This window comes from Elgaria multicarinata, chromosome 7, assembly GCF_023053635.1.
Source record: "Elgaria multicarinata webbii isolate HBS135686 ecotype San Diego chromosome 7, rElgMul1.1.pri, whole genome shotgun sequence".
Taxonomy (NCBI): Eukaryota; Metazoa; Chordata; class Lepidosauria; order Squamata; family Anguidae; genus Elgaria; species Elgaria multicarinata.
Window position 1 is genome coordinate 54587542 of NC_086177.1, and position 23302 is coordinate 54610843.

The 23302-nt window shown below is 42.6% G+C and overlaps 1 protein-coding gene across 4 annotated transcripts in view; it reads left to right on the top strand.

The window, feature by feature from the left end:
• Positions 1-7171: 7171 nt before the first annotated feature.
• The window catches only part of ZBTB14 (zinc finger and BTB domain containing 14), a 32090-nt gene continuing 15959 nt past the window's right edge, over positions 7172-23302 (top strand). Inside the window, exons 1-4 of one of the 4 annotated variants that reach the window (XR_010025660.1) lie at positions 7441-7620; positions 15557-15631; positions 16975-20541; positions 20760-21884. Coding sequence is in view for 2 of the 4 variants with exons in the window: in XM_063130582.1 (XP_062986652.1) it covers positions 15629-15631; positions 16975-18318 (1347 nt within the window). In the remaining 2 variants the exon portion in view is untranslated. Of the gene's footprint in view, positions 7216-7440; positions 7621-15556; positions 15632-16974; positions 21885-23302 lie in introns of those variants that run through there. The other 3 variants (XM_063130582.1, XR_010025661.1, XM_063130581.1) reach the window with 3 other exon arrangements.

Sequence of the window (23302 nt, forward strand, 5' to 3'; positions counted from 1 at the left end):
TTAACATCCATGTCTCTACCAATTCTGTGGTGATTTAAAAGAACTGAGTCCATTTCTTGATTCAGTGTAACTGTGTACAGTTCACACACAACTTTATCCACATGCTCCTGCATGCAATGTTAATAAGGACTAACAAATTAAGGACAGAGGGGTGTAGGGGAGCAGTGCACATATACAGAAATCCATTGCATATCTAGCTTTCTGTTTGCAAAATGAAAACCAATTTTTGGCTGCTCTTTCAGGGGGCTTGTTATTATGCACAGGTGAAAGTGGTATCAAATTAAGGTGACAATTCTACATCCACTTACCTAGGGGTAAGCCCCATATATAGAATTACAATATAAAACAAGGTTTTCAGAAAAAGTAAATATGTTATGATGTCTTTGAAACTTTTAGCTATAAATGAAAAACGTCATATGTGAGACCACTATAGCCACTGGCTCATTACAGAATGTTTATAAATATTCCAACTGCTCAAAACGTGGGTTTTTTTTAATTTTTAGTACATAAGGCCAACACTACAGCTTGATGAGCTGTGTCCTGTTGGTTAGAAGACTCAATAAAGAAGAGAATAGGCAACACTATCAAAGTGGTGGTCACACAAAGTGTGTATAATGTGAGTAATATGTGCAGGTGTGTACATAGGAATAATATACATACATGATGTTCACAAATTTGGCTGTGGAGAGGGCTGGAGTTGGAGCCACCTGGGGGCTTGGACCTGTTTGTTTTGCTCCTCCCACCCTTCAGATATTTTTGTGGAGCTGCTTTGGCCAGTGTCAGGTGTGGGGAGGACTGGATTTAATATCTATCATCCCTTTTTTACATTCAGTTCCTCTCGGGGTTTAGATCAGTGGTTCCCAAAGTGGGCGGTACTGCCCCCTTGGGGGGTGGGTGGGATTGCATAGGGGGGTGTTAAGAGACAGGGGGGTGGTTTTTTCTGAGAAGCGCCTCTCCAGAAGGTCTTAAAACCCAGGGACATTTTTATGGGAGAAGGTAGTTTGGTCCCAAGCTATATAGGGGAAGAATCCACACATGTATTAATACAGTTTAAGGAGAGTCCTTTTAATGGTGAATTGAAAAGTTTCAAAAGCACCAAAATGCTAATGAAGAGACATACCCTGCTTGGTGTGCCCCACCGCGCCAGCTGCAAAACAGAGGCATTCACTCTCTTTTCCCTCCCTCCCTTGGCAAGGCTGTGGCGGGTGCTTCCCATTTAAAGGGTGTTACAAGGTAGCTTCTGTGAGCAGTACTGACTCCATTTTGAAGCAACCCAAAACCCCACCTACAGACTCAAAGCATTCACAGAAGGCCTAGGTCAAGTAACCATTTCCTGATAGACTTCTTCAAATGCATTCCCCAGAGACAAAGGTAGGGGTAAAACTAAGCAGAATATGAATGCTGGATGGCAAGAGTTTTACCTGGTCATACACATGCTAATGTAGCCCTGTTGCTGAACTCCAGGCTGCATCAAGTACAGCCATCATCCCAAATCACCCTCTTTTGTTCCCATAGCAAGTAGATCTTTAGATAAGATCATACAAAAACCCTCAAGTTTGGGGGGGGAAGAGGCAGGCTAGCTCTCTCTGTCTCTTGAACCAGAAACAAGGGCATACTACAGATGCCAGCTTGCAAGAGCAAGCCGCCATGAGTGAGTGCTTTACCTGGCTGTATTCTTTTCCTCTTCACTTAAGACCAAGAGTTGCAACTCTCCCCAGTTCTGGTCTACAGGAAAGGGCTGCAGCCCAAGGAAAGGTATACTGCCTTTAAAGATTCCCTCTACTCTTTCCCCTGTTGTCTCTCTGTGTGTGTATGCTCTTAAGTCTCAAAAAGTCTATTTTTCAGTCTTGAAACTGCTTCTAAGCCTCTACTTGCTCAGCTAATTTCCCCAAAACTAGCCTGTACCGTTGTATTTGTTTCAACCTCAATAAATGTGCCATTGTGGCGTTATCCCCTTCAGTGCTGTAAATTTCTTGAGTAAGAATCACCTTACTTAGCCACAGACGCTCTATTGCCAATGTCAAAAGATTCCTTATAAGCAGGTGTAAGTCTCATTGGAACATGTGCATGACCCCTTTAAATGGGAAGCACCCGCCCCATGCTTGCCAAAGGAGGGAGGGAAAAGTGAACGCCTGTTTGCAGCTGGCATGGTGGGGCACACCAAGCAGGGTACGTCTCTTTATTAGCATTTTTTGAAACATTTCAACTCACCATTAAAAGGACTCTTCTTAAACGGTATTAATACATGTGTGGATTGAGGAGGGTCTTGTAAGCAACACGGCTCCAGACAACTCAGGCTGATGGAGCACCTCTCCCAGCATGACTCTACCCAAATATACTACACTCATCATCTAAGGCCCTCCTCCTAGCAGAGGTTTGCTCCTGGTTGCATTTCCAACATCATATTTGGTGGAATGTGGTTTTAGTGTGGTCTGCCTACTTCGCTCCAAGCAAAGAAATCGACTCTAGATTGTGAACCGCCCAGAGAGCTCCAGCTATTGGGCGGTATAGAAATGTAATAAATAAATAAATAAATAAACGTGGTGATTTAAGACTTATGTTAAGTGACTTTAAACCAGACATTGGGAAACTGGTATCACTTCATCAAGCCCATCCATCACATTAAAAATTTACAGAATAGTGAAGTACTCTACCCTAGTTACTAAATGTGATACCCAATATTCTTGCTAAATGACTATCAGACTTTGAAAAGATTATATCACTGGATCAAGTTCATCAACTATGTTTAATTGAAAAAACTAAAAAAATGTAATTGGATTTTGAATAAATATTCCATTGTTACTGTTTTGAATTTTATTGTTATTATCTTCCATAGTGGGTCGTTGAAAAACGCTATTCTGAATAATGATTTTTATAGTGTAGGGTAGGGGACACTGGGCATGAGTTTGTGGAACCAAGGGGGCGGTTACCTGAAAAAGTTTGGGAATCACTGGTTTAGATGCTTGGGAGCCTTTTCTCTTTGTAAGGGAAAACCTATTAAAATGGTTAACCCATTGAAGCTGTCAAAGCCCTGGTTGCTCTATGGATATAAAGATGACTTGGGTAGTTTACAAAATTGCACAATTGTCCCTCCCATTGAGCAGATCCTCAGTATACACCTGAGTTGAAGACAATAAAGCAAGATGAATAGAATGCAGGTGGAGGAAGGCCTGCATCGAGCCTATTAGATTAGAGCTAATTATTGAGCTCATTCTGTGATGGTGGCAAATAAGTTATTTCCCACCACCGCTATGGCTTCTCAGTGTCATCTAAAGAGCTTTTCCAAGTGGTTAATGGCCTGTTACAATCTGGTCCAGAGATAGATGTGGTGGAAACCAAAGAAACATACTGTAACCAGTTGGCATGATACTTTGAATCCATCACAAAAGACAATGTTAGCAGAGCTCTATTATTAAGAGGTATCCAGAGCACTATCCAGTCCAGTTTTATTAGATGAATTTCAATGCTTAGACTTAAAAATGTAGACAAGGTTCCTGACAACATCCAGCTGAATTCCTGTATATTTGACCCTTGCCCTCCTTGACTTATTATATCTAATAAGGAAGGGATGTCTGGCTGGACCCAGGAGATTGTGAACTCCTCCTTGAGATGGAATGGTACCAGCCTCTCTAAAAGAGGTGGTAATAAGACAGCTCCTGAAGAAACAATCTAGACCCAGAGGATTTAAACAACTATAGGCCATTTGCTAAGATACCCTACTTTTAGTGGGCTGTTGCTGGCCAGGTCTAGCCAGACAAAATGGATTTTCTATATCCATTTCAATCACGCTGTAGGCCCAACTCAGAGAGGAACAAAGGACCCTTTGGATTCTCTTAGACCTTTCAGCAGTTATTGATATCATTGTCCATGGTATCTTTCTGGATAGGTTGGTAAAGTTTTGTTGTGAGATATAGCATTGCAGTACTTCTACTCCTATTTGCTCAATTCCAGATCATTCTTGCTTTAATCCTTGAGTTATGATATGGGATTCCACAATGCTCTATTTTATGGGTCAACTCACAGAATTCATCTAGCAGTACTTTATTATTATTATTATTATTTATTTATTTATTTATTTATATAGCACCATCAATGTACATGGTGCTGTACAGAGTAAAACAGTAAATAGCAAGACTCTGCCGCATAGGCTTACATTCTAATAAAATCATAATGAAACAATAAGGAGGGGAAGAGAATGCAAACAGGCACAGGGTAGGGTAAGCAGGCACAGGGTAGGGTAAAACTAACAGTATAAAGTCTGCACAGTAAGGTTCAGATGCTTCATAAGGCTTACAATATCAGGACTACGTCTTTGCTGTTACCAGGCATCCCATCAGGATTTGGGGATGGAAATCCCAGGAAAAGTATGGGTGCATGGAAAGTAAGTTGTAAGCAAGCACACTTTTTGACATTGAACAACATCATCACTGATCATGGAGTATATCAGTTAAGGCATCAGCCTTGAACTGCTTGTTTTTCCTCCTAAACCTTCTCCTCACCTCTCATTCTCTCTTACTGTCAACGATGTCACACTTACTCCGGTCAAGGAAGCTCGTAGTCTTGGCTTTATATTTGATTCCTCGCTCTCCCTTTATTCCTCATATCGAGGCAGTAGCTAAATCTTGTCATTTCTTCCTGTATAATATTGCCAGGATTCGACCATTTTTGTCTGTCTCTTCTGCCAAGACTCTCGTTCACGCACTGGTTATCTCTCGGTTGGACTACTGCAACCTCCTTCTCTCTGGCCTCCCCTCATCTCACATCAGTCCGCTGGTCTCTGTCCACCACTCTGCCGCTAAGATCATCTTCCTGGCCTGCCGCTCTGACCATGTCACTCCGCTTCTGAAATCTCTTCATTGGCTCCCAATTCACTCCAGAATCCAATATAAACTTCTCCTGTTGACCTTCAAAGCTTTTCACGGTCTAGCTCCTGCCTATCTCTCCTCTCTCATCTCACACTATTGCCCCGCTCGTGCTCTTCGCTCCTCTGATGCCATGCTTCTCGCCTGCCCAAGGGTCTCTACTTCCCTTGCTCGGCTTCGTCCATTTTCCTCTGCTGCCCCTCATGCCTGGAATGCTCTTCCAGAACACTTGAGAACTACCAACTCAATCACAGCTTTTAAAACTCAGCTAAAAACTTTTCTTTTCCCTATAGCTTTTAAACTTTGAGTTTGTTCTGACTCTATACTGTTAGCTTCACCCTTCCCGGTGCCTGTTTACACTTCCCTGTGCCTGTTTGCATTCTCTTTCCCTCCTTATTGTTTACTACAACTTTATTAGATTGTAAGCCTATGCAGCAGGGTCTTGCTATTTACTGTGTTATCTGTACAGCACCATGTACATCGATGGTGCTACATAAATAAATAATAAAAATAAATAATAATAATAATAATAATAATAATGATATAGCTTTAACTCTGGTCTTAAACCAGTAGGTTATCATTGAATTTCCCTCGTTCAGAGGTTGTTATTAATGGGTACCTACCAAGGAGGCCAATACCTCAACTAGGTATCTTGCTATCCTGTTGCTCATCATCATTTCTGCTGCTTGTTTGCCTGCCATCTTCTGTGAGCAAGCCGTGTCAGGAGCAACATAAGAAGGAACAGCAGCCTTTCCTCTGTGTGGTCATGTGAATTCAGGCCAGAGAAAAGGGGGAAGCAAATGGCAGAGGGAAAAGTGTTAAGGAGATGGGCCCATTTAGGAAAGAAAGCATACAAAATCTGGAGCAAGCTGGGGTGGTTTAGCTACCTTTATTAGGCTTCCATTTAAATAACAGACCTTTTCAGACAACATGCTAAACCATGATGGTTAATCATTTTGAGCTAAACATTATGGCTTAGTGTGGCCTGGTTCAGACAACATGCTAAAGCATGCTGCTTAACCACAAAATGGTTAACAGAATGCACTGTCCTGTGAATAATTCCTAACCATGGTGACTACATAACCATGGTTTAAATACGCTCACTACTTGCTGCAAAAGGGTTAGTGGCCTAACCATGGTTTAGCATGTTGTCTGAACGGGCCCAATAATTACATCTTTTTTAAAAAGAAACTGAAACATGGTTGCAGCAGGAAAGCAAATGTTTTTTTTAAAAGAAAAAAATCTAATTGTTAGAATGTCACAATCCATATAGGTATAATTTATATTATGCACACACAGTACATATTGCATTTTATACCCAGAAATTCTATTTATGTGTCCTTCTAACTGGAAGCTAATAGTTTGAAATACTGTATACACACACACACACCGTGTTTATTTTTCTTTTGCGTGAGGGAATGCCTCTTCCCTGAAGGAAATGCAGGCAAGACTTCCACTCCCGACCCAGGGAGGCTTCCCCGCCGCCCCCGCCAACGGCTTAGAGCCTTCCGAAGGGCGCGAGGGCTCCAGGGTGCGCGCCGCGAGCCCCGCCGGCCCAGGCTTCAGGGTGCCCGGGCAGCCCGGTCCTTGCATGAGGCGACAGAGAGGGAGGAGGAGGGGGCGCTACGGCTGGAATAAAGGCTCGGGGTTTCAGTCTCCCCCTCAGTGAAGGAAACGAGGTATTATTATCGTCCTCACAATTCACCGTTCGTTGTGACATCACGAGAAGCGCGCAATGACGCGCGCCCGCAAACCCACGTACAGCTGCCTGAAGAACGAGGCTTTCTTTTGGCGGATGCCAGGGTTCGAGGCGTCTTGGGATCTGCCACAGGCACATCATTTACTGAATAAAAGGGTTTCTTTCAAAGCTTGGATGGAGGAGCGGACGAAACGCTTCCTTCCGCCGCGCGCGAAGATCGGGGCCGGCTCCCCCCCGCCACAGCGCTCTTCCACCCGGCGCGGCCCCGTTCACAGCGGGAGAGCGCGAGCAACCGCCCAGGCGACGTCCCGCCTCCGAGCGCGAGCCCGCCAAGTTCGGCGGAGCAGCGCTCCCTCCCCCCAACCCGCGTGAATGTGCAGCCGCCGCCGCCTCGAGAGGCTCCGCAAAGTGCCCGCCCTCTCCCTCCGGGGGGCGCGCCCTGCTCGCATCGCGCATGCACGTTCCCGCCTCCGGCGCGCTTGGCGCGCGCGCACTAAATGCTCGTGCAGGAAGCGGCGGTAACGGTCGGAGAGACGCGCGCCATTCCCCCCTACATCCCCCCCAACCCCCCAACTCCTTGCTCAGCGGGAGCGCTCCCGCGCCGCCGCCGCCCCCCTTCCCCGGCTCCGTCCCCGCCAAGCGTGGCACCGGCAGGTAAGCGCGAGGAGCATCTGCGCGCGCGCTCGAGGCTGGGCTGCGGCGGAACCGGAGGGAGGCGGGGGAGGTGCGCTGGGAGGTTCCGCCGCGCGCCGCCCATTGCTGCCTTCGCTGCGCGCGCCGCTGGTCTCGGGCCTGGCAGGCCACCTCGCGCGGCTCGGGAAGCTCCGACCGGGAAGAGCGGCGGGCGGCGGCGCCGGAGCCCCGCGCAGCGAGGAGGGCTTGCTCCGGGAGGGGCGAGTGTTGGCCGCCCGGTGGTGCCGCGGCGCCCCCTCCTCCCCGCTGCCCCTTGAGCCTGGAAGCGCGAGCGGACGAGCTCTGCGTCGAGATGGTGGCGGGGGCGTTTGGAACGGAAGCCCGTTTCGTCCGCGCGCGCGCGGGCCTTGCTGCGCTCCGCCTCTGGTAGACGAATGGGACGGGTGTGGGGCGGGGGGGAGCCGCGCGTGTGAGGCGTTTGTGCACTTCCCTTCGCTGCAGTCCCGGCTCAGCGGGGCACAGGCCTCGCACGGGCACTAGCACGCATGCACCGAGTATGCACAGTGCACGTCTGTTAGCATGGTTACTCGCACGGAGCCGAGAGTGCCCCTGACTTGCTTGCTTGCCTACGGAGTTGTGTTACAGTACGTGCACGCTAAGAATGCACGCTCTTGCTTCCATATGGAGAGAGATCGCCATCGGTTCAGTTCGAAAAGCATAGGCTTGGAGCTCAGCATGATTTCCGTGGTGCTATTGATTGCCGAATAAGCGTGATAAAGATTTAACTTAGTTTTTAAGGGACCTAAGCCTAGCTTTCATGGGACCCGTTCACAAATCTCTTCTTTGGCGTTTGTTTGGATTGTCTTAAAAAGAAATAAATATGACTGGAATTAACAAAGCCATGTAAGATGATGGCAGGGTTTTAAGAAGTTGGTGACTGAATTTAACTCTTAGCTGCTAGCCATGGCCTTAAAGTCAAATTTCGTTTTATCTTAGATAAAGAACTTCTTGGACTGCAACCTTATTTTCAATTATCTGGGAGTACTTACTTTTGAGCAGACATAGGATTGCATTTTTACTCTCATATTTGGAACTGTAAAGGCAGTTGAACTAAAACAAGAGTAACAATGCAATCCTATCTGTTTGCTAGACTATCTCTTATCTCAATTGGCTATTGAAGAGTGGGGTATACATTTTAAAAAAATAATAAATCCTAAAACATTTGGAAGCAAATATTGATTGCAATAAAACTTTCACACTGTGAACATTGTTTTTAAAAGAATAAATCTCACTGTTTTGTTTTTTAAAATCAAGGCATCTTAGCAGTAGTGGGGGTCGGAGGATTCCTCCCCTGCACATTCAAGAAATGATCGCATGCTAATTCCTTTCCTGACTTATATGTATTTGGCAGCCATGCCTTTAAGGCTGTTTGGCAAATGTGAGGAGTTTGAAGCATGTCCCAACCTTCCATGCAAGGGAGTTTCGTGATTCAATTAGGATCTTCCTTCGAATGGAGGATCTCTATAGATTCACATGTGTCAAAGACAAAAAAGAGTTAGGGGGATTGTCCTAGTCTGCCTAAAATAAGGATGCAATAATTACAGGAATTAGTTTTCTCCTTCTGAACTGCCTCTCTGGTCCAAACAAGAGGTGAAGTCAGAAAACTGATTTATTCTAAGTTCAAGTCCAGCACGGGACGAACTGGACATGTGGGCAGCTGTCCCGGTTTGTCCCGGCTCCTCACGAGTAACCGTGAGGAGCCAGGGCATAGAACTCTTCAGGAGCTCCTTGCCCATCAGGGGTGGGATGGGGGGAGCTGGATTTTTTAAAGAAACAAAACAAAACCACTTACTTCTGCGATCAAGCACTTATGCACTCTTTTCTGATAAAAGCAAAAAACCCAAAATGGCAGGTGCAATGTCCTCGTCCTCCCGGGATGTCACACGCTGCGTGCAGACTGAGGGGGAGGATCTTGCGATCATCATAGCGCGAGATCATCCCCTTCCACCCTGCTCATCTAGCCGTGCCCCAGGACTTGTAAACCATGAACAAACCCTAGTTTGCACACCTGGCTTGTAAGGTGAGTGACAAACCAGGATTCCCATTTCAGCTAACATGCTAAACAAATGCTACCTGTGTTGTTTAGTAGTCACACTAGCAAGTAGGAGCAAAGTGGGAGCCAACAGGTTGCATGCACCAACATGCAAATCATTTATGACAAACCAAGTTTCTCTGAAATTCTAGCTTATCATTCTGTGAAAACACGACGGTTGGATAATTCTGTATTGTAAAAGTATCGTTATTAATAGGTATCGAGAAGCTGATAGGGAAGCAATGTTGGGGTGGCATGAACCTTTCAACTGGAAGGATGCTCCACTGCCTTCCATGTTGCCAAGGGATTTGGTGGAAAAACTCCAGCAGGGCAATGTTGAATACGTTGTAGTAAATACTCACGCACACATCTGAGGGTTGAAGTGACTTCAAGCGACCGAGGCCACTCAAGTGCCTTTATTGAGCATACACAGAGTTTAAGTAGGGAAAAAATCTCCTCCTTCTTCCCCCCTCCCTTTCCGCCGAAACCCCTTGGATCACATTGCTTGTATCCTGAATCCACATCTTTAATCCCTTCTGTTTGCTGAGCTAGTCTGCCTTGGTTGTTGATTCTATGTTAGTTACTGGAAGGCAACAGGACATGTCTAGCATTTGAACAATGGTCAATTAACAGGGAGGAAGATAACAGCAAAGCCCTGCTTTGCCCGGGCAGTCTTCTGTCAACGTAACTCCACAGGCCTGTGCTGTAATACTTCATCTCCCCTTTTCTTTATTAATTTATTATGCCGAATTGGTGTTGTCCTGATGAACTCTCGGGATGTGATTGGACAGCTGTTTGTATGTGCTCTGGACGATAAGGTCTCAGAGGGGTGTTTTTCCGCCAGCAGCAGCTACACATTTGCACCAGATTAGGAATACATTGAATAAGACATTTGGGATACATTGAATAAACCAACAGGCGACTATTAATACAGTGATCAATGCAATATACTACACATAATACTTCAGGAAAGAGTAGTACAATGTAATACATACAATACTTTACTTCAAGAGAGAATTTAGTCAGCTGAGAGGGAAGCATGATCACAATACTTCTCGCTAGTGTTGAAGCACATGTTGTTTGGAAGCTACAACTGTTTGTAAGTCCATGTTAAGTTTGTACTTTGTGGGAATTGTCCTGCAGGTTAAAGCAACACATGCTTTTTATATTTGGCAGCTCAGGTGTTGCTGAAGAAGTAGGTAGTCAGTGGCTGCACGACTTTGCAAGGCAAGTCCTTCTTTATACAGGAGTAAAACAATTTTACTCAAAGTTCAATTTTATTCAGCTGAGGTATCAGTTCTTGATGGGATGGAAATTTTTAGAGCAAAGCAAGTCTTTGTGCTGGTTTCAACGGTAGCCAAGTTATCTGGAACACTGCTTACAGTCCATTGTGGGTCTTCTCACTGGCTGAAGCAAATAGCCAATATGGAATCTTTGGGGCAGCTGTTTCTGGCTCTGATGGTTTTTTGATGCTGGAAGACTGCTGCAACTGATGTCATCTGGACTCTGGTACTCTGTACTGCAGCTCCTCTGGGTTGGTTTCATCTTTCTTTATTATTTTCTGAGAGGACTTCTTGCGTCTCTAGGCCAGGCTGGGAAAACTCTGAAAACCTGTATTTTGGAAATAAACTACACAAGAGGTGTGGACTTCTCTCCATCGCTTGGATGAAGAGCAATAAAACAAGAACTATGTACATGGATCTGTGCATTTTCTTTTCTTTTTTTCTGAAGTTTTTGAGGCTAAGTTTTCACTCTGCACATGCTCTTAGCTAGGCTGCTAAGGGCTAGTTAAAGCTGAGTGAAACTTTCAATCAGGGGCTTTAATGGCTCTGCATGTGAGCGACAAAGAAAGGATCTTGGGAGACTTGTTTGTCATGTTAAAGAAGCCATTGTATTTGTAGCAACATTTGAGGTAACATAAGCTCTAGGTAAATTAGCAATAATAAAGCACACATTTTGGAAGTCTAACATAAGATTCAATTGTAAAAACAGATACATTGGCAGCAGGAAAATAGTTTGTCACTGCTGGGTGATAGGATTAAAGTGAGTTACTCTTCTCTTATCTGTATACAAGGTGGGCACATGATGGAGTGGAACATGGGAACAGCGGTTAGGGGAAAAGATGAGTCAATATACAGAAAAACAAAGCGTTGGGGGACATGAAAAGAAAAAATCTTTTAAACTCATCTACTGATATTTGCAATGCTACAGACATTTGCAGAAGGCATTCTATCTGTATTTTAGTGAGAGGAAACAAATTAGTTAGGTAGTGAGCTCTCTTAAACTAGAGGCACTCAAGGGGTCAGTGGGCAAGCATCTGTTTTAGGGTGGATTCTTGCATTGAGCAGGGGGTTGGACTCGATGGCCTTATGGGCCCTTTCTAGGCTAGATCTTATGCGAAGGGTTTGAAGCCGAAGCTTCTTTCTTTCTGCTCTGAAATCTGCATAAGCTTGTGTTTGGAAAACAAAAGACTGACAGACAGTGGCTATTTAACATACCTTGGGGCAGGGCAGAAACTGTAAAGGCAACTTTAATCAGCTTTCGCCAGAGGAATGGTGGAAAAACTAGTCCTTTAGATCAATCACTAGAACTTGAAAATTTTTGGGAAACTAAATTTAGGTTGGGCGGCTAGTCATTTTTGAACCAATTTATGTAGAGCAATGGGTTTCTCTTTAGTGTGGCTATTGCTCTGGCATTGTTGAAAGCTAGGTAAGAGGGATTGGCAGATGAGAACAAGCTCTTTTTACAAGAGCTGCAACTATAATGGTAATAAGGGGAGAGGCTGTGCCCATATTCTTGTAGGTTTTAATCATATTGGCTGGCTCAGAGTTCATGCTTGGCTCTGTAATGGCATGGATATATCTGAAAAAAGACGTTGGGCTGGGGCAACTCTGCGTTAACGTGTAGGGCTTGGATCAAGTAATTCTAATAATTTGAGGGGGTCTGGTGTGAAGGGGGAGGATTCGTGGCAAACATGCCTGAGGCTGCACCATAATGGTGCTGGCACAATCAGAATCAATTACTCTTGGAACAATAAACATTCTCTTCTTCTCACTTTTTAAGCAGGGAAGTACTAGGCTTAAACATCTAGAAGGCAAAGGATCAGAAAGTGGGAAGGAAACTCTTTGCACTTCTCTGGGAGATTTAATTTCTATTTCTTCTTGTAAGGTAGGATCTATCTTTGTACTGTCACTTGTGGTGGCAGGGGTGGAAACTATGCTGGTGGCTATGGTGGAGGATACACCAAGCACACACGAGAAGTTTAAACTCAAACAGGCTTGCTTTTGCAGCTTCAGGGCGCGTGTGGGACTTAAGGTGCGCTCTTCTGGCCCGTTTTTTGCAAGTGGTTGCCTTCTCTGTGCGATGGCGCGGGGCTTGGGCTTACATTTATGGCTGTTGCTGCTGCGCATGCTCTTGACCCAGCCTCGCCTGGAGAAGCGGCGCGGCAGAAGCACTCTTAAAGCACTTCTGGGCTTAGGCCAGTGGTCTGGGCAACTGGCTGCACTCTTACTCCACTTCACTCGCTCTCTAGCACCGACTTGGTGCTTTTGTCGCTTATGACTGGTGGCAGCTCTGTGACGGCGCTGCGCTGAGGAGGAGGTGGAGGCAGAGTTGGCAGGATGGCGAAGGGGTTTGTGCGCTTGCTGCCCAGGGAGGAAGGAAAGGAGAAAGGAGGCAGTTGCTGGACGCAGGGAAGGGAGCTTGCTTTGTCTGCTTGCCTGCCTAGAGGAGGCATCTGCCTTTAAGGGCAGGGCTGTTACTGCAGGCCAAACACTCTGCGCCTGAGATTTGCTAAGAACAGGGCATGGCAAGGGTTTATAATCTACAATACAGGCATTCTGTGGATTTACTTGGCCAGTATTGTGCGCAGGACACAAGGAAGACATTTCTGACAATTTTATTATGTCTTCTTGTCTGCAAGTAAATTGGGCTTCTAAAACTTGCTGTGGTGAAACAATTTGAGTTGGCTGTGGGTCAGGAGTTGGTACTGACATTAAAGTTAGGGCTAGGGAAGATTTTGGCTTACAAATTTCAATTGCATTATAGTACGGTGGCGGATTAACGCTCAAACCGCTAGTAGTTAAAATGTCTTGAGGTGGGTTTTCTTCAGGAGCGGGAGCTAATGCAAAAGCAGAAATTACAGTGGGGGTTGGCTTACAAATTTCAACTGCTTTGTCTTGGGGTGGTAGATTAACACTTAGCCTGCCAGCAGGCAAAGTGGCTGAGTTTCTTTGATGAAATTTGTTGAGCGCTACCCAACACTGGAACCAAGAAAGCAAGATTTTAACTGAGGTGCGAGGTTTTTGATGTAAAACTTCCCCTATTTTTTCCCAATCACTTAAAAGTAGCGAACCGCTTTTCGGGTACCATAAACAAAATTTCCCAATCTCACCAACCAGCTTCTGAAGCGAGGACAATGTGGCTTGCCCCCCTGTCTTATTGACTATGCGGGTCAATTCTACCGCGTGCTTCTGCTGGTGGCTTGATAACCTGCAACCCATACTTACCGCTTGGGGTCTTTTGAAGACGGGGGTCTCGAGGAGACGAGGGTGCACCACTGGAAGCCTGTGCCAGGCTGACGGCAAGTATGTTAGGCGGTTGCGATGGTCCCTGTGAGCGAGCGCCACTCTGTAGTAAATACTCACGCACACATCTGAGGGTTGAAGTGACTTGAAGCGACCGAGGCCACTCAAGTGCCTTTATTGAGCATACACAGAGTTTAAGTAGGGAAAAAATCTCCTCCTTCTTCTCCCCTCCCTTTCCGCCGAAACCCCTTGGATCACATTGCTTGTATCCTGAATCCACATCTTTAATCCCTTCTGTTTGCTGAGCTAGTCTGCCTTGGTTGTTGATTCTATGTTAGTTACTGGAAGGCAACAGGACATGTCTAGCATTTGAACAATGGTCAATTAACAGGGAGGAAGATAACAGCAAAGCCCTGCTTTGCCCGGGCAGTCTTCTGTCAACGTAACTCCACAGGCCTGTGCTGTAATACTTCAATACGTATGCAGGTTTCAGTCCCTGTGAGATCAGCAGTTAGATAAATGTCTTACTTTCTGCGAACATTTGCATGATTACAAACCCCTGCGGGTAACTGGCACGCAGATGTCCTACTTCCTATTTTTTCTGATTCAGAAGGTACTCTTAATATCTAACTCTCGCACATCAATCTAAACTATTTCTTTTGCTGAGGCTTGCAGCATTCAGGGAGCCATTTGCATTGCAACAATATTTGGAGTGAAATACACCCAGAAAGCAGACAATATTTATTAGATGAGACGCATATCAAGCATGACACCTGTCTCTAATGATAGTGAGCCACAGAGAAGTGAGTGGTTGCTTGTACGTTGTGGTACAAAAAGAAGAACACCAAATGAAAACAACACACACACACACACACACACACCAAAAATGATGTAAGATGCAAAAAAACCCAACAACAACCCATATGCATTTCTCTCAGTTTGTTAGGTGTCTTGCTAGTTATAAATGCAAAGCAAACTTCAATAGAGTTGCAATTATTCCAGATTTCACAGTCTGGTGTCTGGAATAGTGCTAATATACTTTGCTTAATAAAAGATATGTATAGTTGGAGAGATTGGAATCTTTCTCATTTTCCAATATATTTTCCTGAGTCACAACCCTACACTGCATCCCACATGCACATACAGAAATATGAAACTCCTGCCTTCTCCAAGTCCCCATCTTACACACTGCTAGCAGATTTAGGGTATGTCTGGTGTTAATCCTACTTAGAGTAGACCCATTGAAATAAACAGGACAAGTTAGTCATGATTAATTTAAGTCCCATTTATTTCAGTGGGTCTACTCTAAGTAGGACTAATGTTGGATACTGTGCTTAGGCTGCAATCCTGTACCATTTGCCATGTTAATAGATACACTCAAGGCCTCAACTTTAGTAAACAGTACTGAAATTGAGTGTACTGAAATTGAGTATTAGCTGTTTTATAAAAAATAAAGGCAGAAAGCTATGTTTGACCTCAGTGTAGGATTTGTTTCTATTAATTTGAGAACATGTTTTCTGCAAATTTCCCACATAACTAAATGTATCATTAAAAGATAGTGATAAAGACATAGGATCCAGTGTGGCATAATAGAGAGACCTAGGTTCAAATCCCTATTCAGCCGTGAAGTGTGACTGTGGGCTAGTCCCTATCTCTCAACCTGACCTAACCTCACAGTGAGTTTCCTGAAGGGTGGCATGATGTTGATGATGATGATAAGTTTCCTTACCATTTTCTCTTTCAGGGTCCCCAGGATAAGAGTTAATCTGGTGTCAAAACTTCATTCAGATATTGAGAAAAAAAGCCTTCATTGTTCATGGTAAAGACTTAATGTTTTCTTGTTTTCTTTTTTGCATTTCTTTATTCTATTTTAGTAAATTACTTTATTCATTAGGTAACTGCCTATAAAACATCACAGTTAAATAATGGGTCATATTTGGGAAGGGAGGGGTTTTTGTTCTTGTGCTTATCTTCTCCCTCTCACTCCATGACTCTCCCCTTCATCATTCTCATTCACGCTACAGCCTTCACCTCTGATCCAGCTCTTCCCCTCCATATTGTTGTTGCTACCTTTCTCATTCCCAAGCACAGCTGGGGAGGAAGGAATGGTATGCTCTGCTAGGCATCATGTGACACAGCCTTCTACTATCCATGGTCATGCTTCGTCTGGACCATATGCCTGACAACTCCGGGTCAGAGAACATTGCATTCTTCACTTAAGAACATTGGGAACTGAACTGCGGATCATAGTTATAAGTACTTTGGGTCTACAGTATTTATAAGTGACATTTGCCAGTTTTCTTAAGGGCATAATCCTATTCGTGTTTAGACAGAAAAAAAGTCTGACAACTCCCAGCATTCCCCAGCCAGCCATTGGAGTTGTAGGACTTTTCTGTATAAACATGCATAGGATTGTGCCAAGTGAATAAGTAAACAGCCCCCTGTGACGTAACAGACCCTTACACTAGGCCCGTCGCATAAACTAGGGTGACCATACGAAGAGAGGACAGGGGTCTTGTATCTTTAACAGTTGTATTGAAAAGGGAATTTCAGCAGGTGTCATTGGTATATATGGAGAACCTGGTGAAATTCCCTCTTCATCACAACAGTTAAAGCTGCAGGTGCCCTGCCCTCTTTTAAATCTGGTCACTCTAGTATAGCTCCTGCACTTTAACTGTTGTGATGAAGAGGGAATTTCACTAGGTTCTCCATATATACAAATTACACCTGCTGAAATTCCCTTTTCTATGCAACTGTTAAAGATACAGGTGCCCTGTCCTCCTTTTCATAAGGTCACCCTACATAAGCCCCTTAACCACAGATACGTGTCAGACAACACTTTTAACTATGTTTAGTGCTGCTAACCATGTTGCACAACATGGTTAGTGAGCCTAACCACAATATGGTTAATGGGGCAAATGGTTAGGGAAAACGTGTGTCAGACGACACCGTTAAGCATTCCGTTAAACATTTTGTGGTTAAGCGTGTCGTCTGAACATGGCCACTAATAGGTAAATCAGCTTTGTGTCTGGTATGTGTATTTTTAAGGATATTAATTGATTTGTTGATCAAATTAACTTAAAAAGTTCAAATCTGACATTTCTCACAATGTTTCTATTTTTTTAGAATAACTTGTAAATAACTTTTATTACTTTTCTACAGGAGTTTTTCATCAGTATGTCTGAAACCATTAAATATAATGACGACGATCACAAAACAGTATTTCTGAAAACATTAAATGAGCAACGCTTAGAAGGAGAATTTTGTGACATAGCTATTGTTGTAGAAGACGTGAAATTCAGGGCCCACAGGTGTGTGCTTGCTGCTTGTAGTACATACTTTAAAAAACTTTTCAAAAAACTGGAAGTTGACAGCTCATCTGTAATCGAGATAGATTTCCTTCGGTCTGATATATTTGAGGAAGTTCTAAATTATATGTACACAGCCAAAATTTCAGTTAAGAAAGAAGACGTAAATTTAATGATGTCATCTGGTCAGATACTTGGTATTAGATTTTTGGATAAACTCTGTTCTCAAAAACGTGATGTATCTAGTCCGGAAGATAATTCACAATCAAAAAATAAGTATTGTCTTAAAATAAATCGATCAATTGGTGAATCTAATGATAACCAAGACGATGAAGTTGAAGAAATCGGAGATCATGATGATAGCCCATCAGATATGACAATGGAAGGAACTCCTCCTAGTCATGAAGATGGCAAATCGCCAACTGCTACTTTAAGAGTTCAGGAAGCAATTCTGAAAGAGTTGGGGAGTGAAGAGGTCCGAAAAGTAAATTGCTATGGTCAAGAAGTAGAGTCCATAGAGACTGCTGAAACTAAAGAATTAGGACCACAAACTCCTCAAGCCCTAGCCTTTAACGATGGCATAAGTGAAGTAAAGGATGAACAGACACCAGCATGGACAACAGCAGCTGGAGATATGAAATTTGAGTATTTGCTTTACGGTCATAGGGAGCAGATTGCATGTCAAGCATGTGGCAAAACATTTTCAGATGAGGCACGATTGAGAAAACATGAAAAGCTTCATACTGCTGATAGACCCTTTGTTTGTGAAATGTGCACCAAGGGCTTTACCACTCAAGCCCACTTGAAAGAGCATCTAAAGATCCACACAGGCTACAAGCCATATAGTTGTGAAGTATGTGGAAAGTCTTTTATCCGAGCTCCAGATCTAAAGAAGCATGAGAGAGTTCACAGTAATGAAAGACCATTTGCGTGCCACATGTGTGACAAAGCGTTCAAGCATAAGTCCCACCTGAAAGATCACGAAAGAAGACATAGAGGGGAAAAGCCTTTTGTCTGCAGCTCTTGTACTAAAGCATTTGCCAAAGCATCTGATTTAAAGAGACATGAGAACAATATGCACAGTGAAAGGAAACAAGTAACCACAACCAGTGCTCTCCAAAGTGAAACAGAACAGTTACAGGCAGCAGCCATGGCGGCTGAGGCAGAACAACAACTTGAAACTATAGCTTGTAGTTAAAGGCAAAAGGAACAGTGAGTTGAAACATTTTTTTGTTCTGATAAACTCACTACTGAGAAAAAATATTTTTAAAGGGATTTAGAGAGAAAGGAATATAGTTTGCAACTTGCAATAAAGACCACCCCATCAGTGACATTAAACATGGGATAAAGCCTTGATTTAGGCAACTATCCAATTGGATATAAATAAAAACTAGAGTCAGACTCTTAACAACCAGTATTTTACTCCTCTGTTAACAACTTTGGTTTCAGTGCATGCCTAGTCCCACTGGAGTAAACTCAATGCATGTGGAATGGAAGGCCTTACACTCCAATGCACAATGAAATTAAGCTGAAGTATTTGGATTTCAATGACTTTTGTTTCATTGATTGCATTTGCTTGGCATCCCAATCCTAAGTATATTTGCTGTGATCCAGGGAACCCCTAATTTCCCTTCAAGGTTGTCAGCAACGTGAAAAGTGACAGGACAAACTGCTGAGTCAAAAATGTACACTGATTAGGGATTCATTGGATTGCAGCTGTTATATGGAAGTAAACCTCATGGATTTCCATAAAATTAGTTCCATGTAAGTATGGTAAGATCAGCTCAAGTCCTATGGTTTCATTGGCCTGCAGATCGTGCTGTTAGTGCGTATTGAACAGCTTAAATAAATTATGTCTGCTACAACAGATTTTTTTAAAATCTTGAAATTATGAGTTAGAATTAATGCAAGAATTGGTTTGAAAAGGGAAAAAAATATTATGTTTCTGAACTCTAATCAAAACTCAAGAAGATGTTATGACTGTAGTATTTCATCTAATAGCTCTTTGCAGTTGTCTAGTTCCAGCTTAGCCTGCTATAATTGTCACTGCAAGTTGTTAATGCAGTGTGGGGAAATGAACAATGGGAACTATGGCGAATTGGGAACAACCTTGCTTTTTTCTTGCTCTAGCTGATGAGTTAGTGTATCCCAAGGTTTCTTTGTTTTCCCAGATCACCTAACATGAAGGCTGAAATCCTATGCACACTTATTTTGGTGTAAGCGCCATTGTATTCAGTTGGGCTTACTTGTGAGCAAACATGTACTGAAGCAGGCTACAGGACATCATAAACTCAGTTTTTCTCTGTATTTAAGGACTTGTAGTTCTCAAATCTACTATATTATTATTGAAGTGACAAGCTCTTTCAGGAGCTTCAAGATCCTGCATGACCCATTGGGCCAGTTTGCACAATCACTGCAGCTTCAACAAGCTCCCGTGATGTTGCGAACCAGGTCATTGGGAGCGGGTTCCTGATAGCACAATAAAGAAGCAATCTAATTTAATTATTTTAGTCTTCCAAATCAGTGTCATGCAACAATAAGGTGTGGCCTGTTTTCTCTGTTGCTTGTCAGAATTGGTGTCTTTTAGAAATTTTTATTCTCTAAGGCTCTGGTCTTGTATGCCTATGTGATGTTTCTTCATACATTTTGCTTTGATCTTCCTGTCCTGGACTCAAGGTAAGAATTCCAAGCTGAATCGTCTGTTTTTATCTTAGTAATATTAAACAAGGCTTTTAATTGTTTTCTGATAGGGAGCCCAATTCTAAGGAAGTAGAAATAAGGGGAAACAGCTATTGCAATAGTGCTTATGGGTGAAAGGTGAAATTCACCTACTATTCTACAAGCATAGATCTCATTTGATGAACTCACAGTAGCCTCTGAGATCCTTGGAGTACATCGGCATTGTTCAAGAATGCACAAATCTATCATATATCAGCACAATTTATTCTGCTGCAGAGAGCTGAAAGAAGTCAAGACAATTGGTATGGCAAGGAAGCAATGTAGAGAAAGAGCTAACATTATGTAAACAACAGCTCAAGGGAGACAGTGAGCTGTAATAAAACCTTTCCTTCACAAGGCTCTTTTACTCATCTTGAATGCTGTATAGTAGGGGTGCAGAACCTCAGGCCTGGACCCTACCCCTATAAGTTGGTAATTTCTTGACTTTTGTGCAGTCTTTCCTTTATTGAAATGCCTCTCCTAAAGCTTAGTTTCGGACAGCAAGAGCTTTAAGCTGAAGAATGCTGGTCTTTTTCGCCTCACCTCCCTTTGGCCCCACTCACCCCTGTAAGCTTTTCTAGAATGGAATTCAGCTGTCAGGCTGATGGGGTTCTGCACCCCTGCTGTGAAGCCTAGTTTTCACTGAAGTGGTAAACCTGTGTCTAGGCTACACCACTTCAGGTTGCAATTGGGGTTTGCAACAGTGCTGTTCCATACAAATAGATGCCAGGAAGAAAATTCTAGCCTAGTCTCCCAGATATGGTTATTTTCTGTATGGACAATATTCATGTGAGCCCCACCCACAGTCTGAAGTAGCACGGCCCAGACATAACATTAGTATCCCAGCTAGAACTAGGCTTACATTAGAGGCCTTTTCATGAAAACTGAAGGAACTGCTATGATGGAATATGATTTGGAAAGAATGAATTTGGAGAGAACAGAAAGGGACACTATCCTCTTTGAATTAAAAAATTTAGAATTGCAGGGCTGAATTTGCTTTTTACTATGATTGTATCCAATGTTAGTCCTACTTAGAGTAGATCCATTGAAATGAATGAGGCTTAGGTAGTTATCTACCTCCCATATATTTCAGTGGATCTACTCGTAAGTAGGGCTAACATTGGCTAAACCCCTATGTTCTCTGCTCAGAAACTAGTCTTACAGGGGCACTCCTGTGTGTGTTTACTCAGATGTCCACTGAATTCAGTAGGGATGACTCCTTAGTGTGTATAGGATTGAAGCCTTAGCCTGCGGTTCAATTAACTGAGATATGTGTTGTTTGAGATTTGCATTCCGATCATTAACATGACTTTTTGTAAGTCCTACTAAGTTCAACTGGGCTTATTTCCTAGTGAGTTTGCTTGGGCTTGCAGTTTAATACCAGAGCTTAGAAGGCTCAGGTATCTTCACAAAATTCTTGGAACAGGCTCCCCATCCATTTCTTACAATCTTCAAAAGAATAAAGATGCCTAGAAAGGGATCCATTCAAGGAATTAATAGAAAATTTCTGTCGAAGGAACCTTTTCTATAGAAGAGAAGGGTAAACTTGTGGAGTAATTTCACCCCAAATTAATTAACTGAACTAATTTGAAATGCAAACCTGCCATTCAGATATGCTTTAACACGTTTCATTCTTCAGTTTCATTTGTAACAAACTTTAGGATGGGATTTCTGTGCAGTAAAAGGGAAGCTTGTAGTCAATCAAAGTGTTTAAAGGAAATTTCTGCATACATTTAGGTTTAATTGTTTTTCATACTTTTATTATCAAGTTTACATTTCAAGTAACATTGGATAAAAATGTGTTCTTTTAACACCAGGTTAGAATGAGTATTTATAAATTATTGTGTGTCAAATCACCTACTGCATTTCTAAATAGTAATTAAGACTAGAATTTTTAAGCATTATAATAAAATTGCATATATTGGTCTTTGTTACAGTGTCATTGTGAATCATTCATTGAATAGGAAAGTTTAAGTTATATATTAAAATGCCAAGAGTTTGAAAATTGTCCTGTAAATAAAACAAAAATATTTTGGAATACATAAATGTTGTGTTTCTATACATTTTCCAAGGGCATTGCTTCATTTTACATATATTGGTTTTAAGATTTCTGATATGCAACTTCAATAGATATAAATAATTTAAGGGCGCAATCCTAAGTGAATGGCCTTATGCCTCCGAACTCGGAGGCTTATGACCATCCAGAGCATAGCAGGATTCATGGTGAAGGGGAACTATGGAATTTGCTACCACAAGTCATAGTAATGGCCATCAATTTGGTTGGCTTTAAAAGCAGTTAGACAAATTCCTGGATGAGAAGGCTATCAATGGCTACTAGTCCTGATGGCTATGTGCTACCTCCAGTATCAGAGGTAGTATGCCTGTGTACACCAGTTGCTGAGGAATATGGGTGGGAAGGTGCTGTTGCATTCATGTCCTGCTTCTGGGTTTTTAGTTTTCTGCTGGTTGTTGGCCAGTGTGAACAGAATGCTGGACAAGATAGACCCTTGGTCTGATCTAGAGGGGTCTGCGAACAAATGTTTCATAGAAAAAAATTACTTCTCCATTGGCTACTTTCCTAGTGTATATTATTTGGTTATGAATTGTCTCCATATACTTCGATTTTGCATTCTACTTCAGTCAAAATAATTAAACATTCCAAGTGGACTCCAATTTGTGTTTTTAATTGCAAAGTATTCTCAATTGGTGGTCAAACTGAACCCAAATCAAATACTAGTTCAGAGAGGTCTCTGTGTGTGCATTTTTAAAGTGAATCAAAACTTAATGTGAACATAAAAACAAATTTAATTTCTAAATAATAAAAATAGCCATTTCAAAACATTTGTTCAATTGGAACATTGGGAGAATTCTTTGAGCCTTAGGAAGACAGACAAAATATACTTCCTAAATATATACTTTTGGAGAAGTTAAAAGTGGAGCAGGAAAGGATGTTTTGGGATTGGTATTTCTGCATGTAGCTTGATCTCAAGTCAAACTACTTCTGAGATGAGAGCAATTAGATGTGGCCTGATTTTGAATTTCTAAAAAAAATCGCAAAGGATGAACTTTGTGAGAGGTATCAGAAATACCTTGCTCAGACTTTGACCTTTAACTTGTTCTCAAAATTCTAAAAATTCACTCAAAAAAGTGATCCTTCGCAAAAGCGAAGTTCATAGTATTGGTCCTTCGCTGAATTGTTTTATCAATATGTTTCATTTCAGTTAAAGAAGAAATAATGTAAAGTTTTGGTGGATCAAACCAGAATGTGTTGATTCAGTATTTTGTTTTTAGAAGCAACCAACTACCTCTGCTCATGGGCCAGTTATGAAAATGATACTCATCTCCTGTTGATTTGTCCAGTAAAAAACAAAAAAACACTGGGGGGAAATTGTGGCTACTGAATTAGCCATGTTAGTTATATAGAGCCTTTGTACCATTATGCTCTGTGTCCTTTGGTTAGTTCT